At 34.5% G+C, this 5013-nt stretch overlaps 1 protein-coding gene across 1 annotated transcript; it reads right to left on the bottom strand.

Annotated features, from left to right (window-relative positions):
- Positions 1-2738: 2738 nt before the first annotated feature.
- Positions 2739-3476, bottom strand: LOC134262307 (uncharacterized). Its single transcript, XM_062744680.1, has one exon. The coding sequence runs from the start codon at positions 3474-3476 to the stop codon at positions 2739-2741; it is 738 nt and encodes a 245-aa protein (XP_062600664.1).
- Positions 3477-5013: the final 1537 nt, after the last annotated feature.

Raw genomic sequence — 5013 nt, forward strand, 5'->3', positions numbered from 1 at the left:
TACCTGAGGATGCTGCCATATAAATATGATCAATTATTGCTTTGTCATTCTTGAGAAGATTTTTAAAGAATTTTCCTATATATTTGTATGTAAAACTTTGGTCGGCCATTGTGGCCCCGCCCTACCCCCGGGGTCATGATTTGAACAAATTTAAATCTACACTACCTGAGGATGCTTCCACATGAGTTTCATCTTTCCTGGCCCAGTGGTTCTGGAGAAGAAGATTTTTAAAAGATACCATTAATTTGTCATTAATTCATAATTATCTCCCCTTGGAAGAGGGCTTGGCCCTTCATTTGTACAAGCTTGAATCCCCTTTACCCGAGGTTGCTTTGTGGAAAGTTTCGTTAAAATTGGCCCAGTGGTTCTTGAGAAGAAGTCGAAAATGTGAAAAGCTTACAGACAGACGGACGGACAGACGGACAGACGGACTACAGACAAAATGTGATCAGAAAAGCTCACTTGAGCTTTCAGCTCAGGTGAGCTAAATATACGAGTTCCATTTTTATTTGAAAAGCAGCTGTCAATGATATCAAAAAGCCTGGACTTTAATTTATCGTTGGGAATGGTTGTGTATAAAGTTGAAAAGTTCAAATTGTACAAAAGTTCTTTGTTGAATTTTTTAGCATCCACATCTGATTCACACCACTTTATGAATATATTGTTGCACAGTACTCTTGAAGTTTTTTCCTTCACTACTGTCAATATCTTAGTGAGGAGTGAAGAGGTTTGTTTGAACACGTACTAGAACCCGTAATGTATCTTTATTTTTAAGGATTCTTATGAAGTTTCGCAATTCAATATACCTGGTAGTGCTAATTTATTTTGCATCTTCGTCAAGTCATTACAAAATGGAGCTGTAATGATGGTCGAGTTTTATAAACTTACTTACACCTAATTCCAATCTGCATATAAAGAGTCAGAAAGCTAGTTTAAAATAAATGTGCTTAGATTTTTTTTTTAAATATCTAAATAAATATATCCGAATAATTTAGATAACTTTGCTTGATTACACTTTACTCTTGTTTAAGAGTCTGCGTGTTCAAAATACGTATGAAAATATGCGTTTCACATTTATCCTTTTTATACCAGTGGATAGAAGCAGAATTCATGATATGTGTATAAATGAGCATGGAGCAGAAGATTAATAAGAATTTATTTAATATCTTTTCTGGAAATATGTAAGAGGAGTTCCCCCCTTACTGAATCTTGCTTGGGAAAAATGTATGATGGCTTTGTTTTAAAACGGATGTCGATATTGAGCGGAACATACCCACACATTTATAGGAACGTTGAAGTTATTATGAAATGTTAGTACCTGAGGGACAGTTTCAGCACATTTCGGGTTCACAAGGATGCAACGAATTGTGTTAATCAGCTGCGCCGAAGCGATTTATGTGAAACACTTCAAAAAAGTAAAATGACCTTCATCTGATCAACGAGGTCATGTGATTTCGTAACAAATATTTTATTTTTAGCCTAGAGAAGTCTCTATATGAATTTGGTGTACTTAGTTACATATCTTAAGAATTCAAAAAAATAAACTTTGAAATGCATGGTTACGTTATAAAAAGCAGTTAAAGCTCCAGGAAGCCTTAACATTACTGCGCAGTGTGTAAAAATGGGCTAACAATTAGTATGAAAAAGGCTTTGTAAGAGACGGCTGATATTCTTGTTTCTTCAACTTGTTTGTCAATAATTTACCTCGTTTTAGAAAAGAGACAGTTTGATTTCTGGAATGTAATATTCGATAACAGAGATAGAAGAGTAAACGAGTCTTGATCGCTACACGTACGATAACATCGCCGGCTGACATGACGTTAGAATTAAGAGTGATGCTGCTTTGTTGTTGATGTCAGTAGACATATGCATATTTATAATTTCGCCGGAACTTTTGAACATTTGTTCAATTTGCTCTTAATGACGTGTTGACGAATTGTTTTTATGAATTTATCTGTGTCCTTTTTGAAGTTTAAGTAAATGTTTCAATATTTTCCCAAGAGACCGCGTATCGTCTTTAAAAAAGAATGCAAAGGTCAAATTTTTAGGATTAGTCCAGTCAATCTAGCTCAAAAACACCCAAACCTCAAACAAATTGCAACAGAAATTATTCAGTGGAATTTTGTTATTTATAATGTGCCTTTTGATACATAAAAACTCTAGAAAAATATATTTGTCCAAACATCATTTTTTTTTCAATTTTCAAAAAATCCAATATTTGTTCAAAAAGGCCAATAAATCTCCTTTTGAATAGAAATTCTATTTATGCATAAAAATAGTTTTGCCAGGTATATGAACTTGAATTTTTTTGACAGTCATGCAGAAATGCGTCTACAAACAGAAACTGGTGATTATTTCATTTGTTGCTATGGATTCCTGTTCCCATGGCAACAAAAATATTTGAAAAATAAAACTATTCCAATTCCTTAGTACGGCTTTGTGCAGGGACAAAAATACGTAGTCTATAGTTGGAATAAATAATTAGTGAGGACCTAAGATAATTTTAAATAAGTTTTAGGGGATAATGTAAGCACAGACATCCAAGGATTTTTTTCGGGAGGGGGGGGGGCATCAAATCTCACAGATGTTCAAGTCTCATAATTTTTTGACAAGCAAACGGAGACCTACTAGCACGGAGGAAGTTTATAGAAGTCAGTGGACCCACTTTGCTGCTCTAGACTCATTTTTAAGGGCTCGAGTAACACCAAGAGCTAGCCAGTCAAACTTGGTAAGTACACTTACGCCATGTCCCATTGCCATGGTACTTGGCCATCACTGTTAAAATAATCACACAGTTCATCTCTGATATATCGTGCATCAGAGGATGCACGGTTTCCTCCCTGCTGAATTATTGGACGTAAAGGCTCTGTATTTTCTTGTCTCCATTGTCCTGGTTGTACAGTCCTTGTGTCTGTATATTCTTCATCAAATGTTCCAGATGGGGAGTACTTTGCTTTAGACAGAACTTTGGTGCGTAGATAATTATGGAGAGCACAACAAGCTAAAACAATTTTCTGAGCCTTTTCTGGTTCCATATCAATTGTGCCTTTAAAAACTCGGAATCTACTGGATAAAATACCAAAAACATTCTCAACAACTCTCCTTGCCCTTGATAGCCTGTAGTTAAATATTCTTTTTGATAAATCCAGTTGTCTTGAAGGATAGGGCTTCATGAGGTAGGTTTTTAGAGGGAAAGCTTCATCACCAACGATAACATAGGGAAGAGGGCTTTCTCTTCCAGGCAAAAGTTTCCCAGGTGGTAAATTTAATGACTTCTCTTCTAGAGCTTTAAAAATAGATGAATTAGCAAATACACCCCCATCACTGATTCTACCATTACATCCAACATCAACATATATAAATCTATAATCTGCATCAACCAATGCAAAAAGAACAATGCTGAAAAATTGTTTGTAGTTGTAATACATTGATCCACTTTTTATAGGGCATTTTATTGCTACATGTTTTCCATCCATTGCAGCAATACAATTAGGGAAATTCCATTTTTCCTCAAACTGCTTAGAAACTTTATCCCATGCTTCAACTGTATCTGGCACCTGAAAGAAACAAAATATTCTTTTCTAGGATTCAAGCAGTCAAATTGATGATGAAGATATTGATGGACGAGAAGATACACTGTCTGAAACATCAAACCTAGATGATGGATTTTCACCACAAAACAAGACCAATAAGAGAAAAAGAATGACTGGAGCAGAGGCTGTCATGACAGAGGCTGTATCTGTTCTAGCGAACTTAAAAAACCGACCACAGCCAAAAGAGTCTGCCCAGGAGATGGATGAGGATGTTGTGTTTGGTCAGTACGTAACAGTGGAACTGAGGAAAATAGAGGATCCAAGGAAAAAAGCTTATATAAAATTTAAGATACAGTCTCTTCTTTTTGAAACACAATTTGGTAAAAGAGAAGTTAACACTACATTTAGACATATAAAAATTCTCAAATCTTATATCTTCATTATCCTTCTTGCATATGGTAGCAATTTCTAAAATACATATTTTTTCAAACTTCTAAAACAAAGACATCTTTCGCCTTTATATAGCCAAATATGTTACATGTGTAATTGAATACAATTTACTGTTTATAAATAAAGAAAAAAATTCTGTTGCAATTTTTTAAAGTTTATGACAGGTCGCTGGCTACATAGTATTGAGATAAGAGCTGGACTCTCTTCCGTTTGGTCCGAGATGAACATGTGTGGCACATTCCTTGGACCGAGTCAAACTGGAGAAATCCACACCATAGAGTGTGAAACCAGACCCCTCCTATATGGGTCTTATGTCACTGTGAAAATAGTGCGTCCTAACTACATTACAGACGACACTAATGCAATCGGCGGAAAAAATGTCTTGGTTTTAAGAGAAATTGTCGTCAATGGCCGTGATGCATAAATCACAGTTTAATTAACATTTTTTTTACATATAAAACATACACATATAAATGTTAAAAATTATTTCAAATTAAATCAAGTTTCCATTTTTAATTTTGGCCTTCCAATGTACAATGAAGTAAATTTCACTTTACTTCTAATGATAATCTCATGTGATAATGTGATTTAAAAGAATAAAACTAGCGCACACAACAAAAACTAACTACAGAGAGTTATGGAGTATCACGTAAAAAAAGCAGAGTGAACATCGATTTAAAAAAACTTTATACGAAAGTGTGAACAGGTTATATATGTAACACGGGGCCTGATAATTCTAGAGTTGCATGGGATCAGGTGGCTATGGATAGTAAACATCCTCTTTTGACAGTCCTTACTTCCGTGATTCCCATGTATTGATCGGGTAGAAGGGATATTCTATAGTCAAATTTAGTGAGAAAAAAAAAACAAAGAAAAATGAATTTTAATGAAATGTATTATAAGTTTACATGGAAATTATAATGGCTTTTGAATTTACAAACTTTTGACATTAAATGAGATTAATCAAAAGTTAAATGTGCATAGACACAGATTTGAAGTTAACAGTTTCTGTATCATATATTTTTGAATA

This window comes from Saccostrea cucullata, unplaced genomic scaffold (genome assembly GCF_032062105.1).
Source record: "Saccostrea cucullata isolate Sc308-1 unplaced genomic scaffold, CSIRO_AGI_Scuc_v1 ctg11212, whole genome shotgun sequence".
Taxonomy (NCBI): Eukaryota; Metazoa; Mollusca; class Bivalvia; order Ostreida; family Ostreidae; genus Saccostrea; species Saccostrea cuccullata.

Coding starts and splice junctions, on each gene's coding strand:
- LOC134262307 (XM_062744680.1), bottom strand. CDS start 3,476: ATGGATGGAAAACATGTAGCAATAAAATGCCCTATAAAAAGTGGATCA.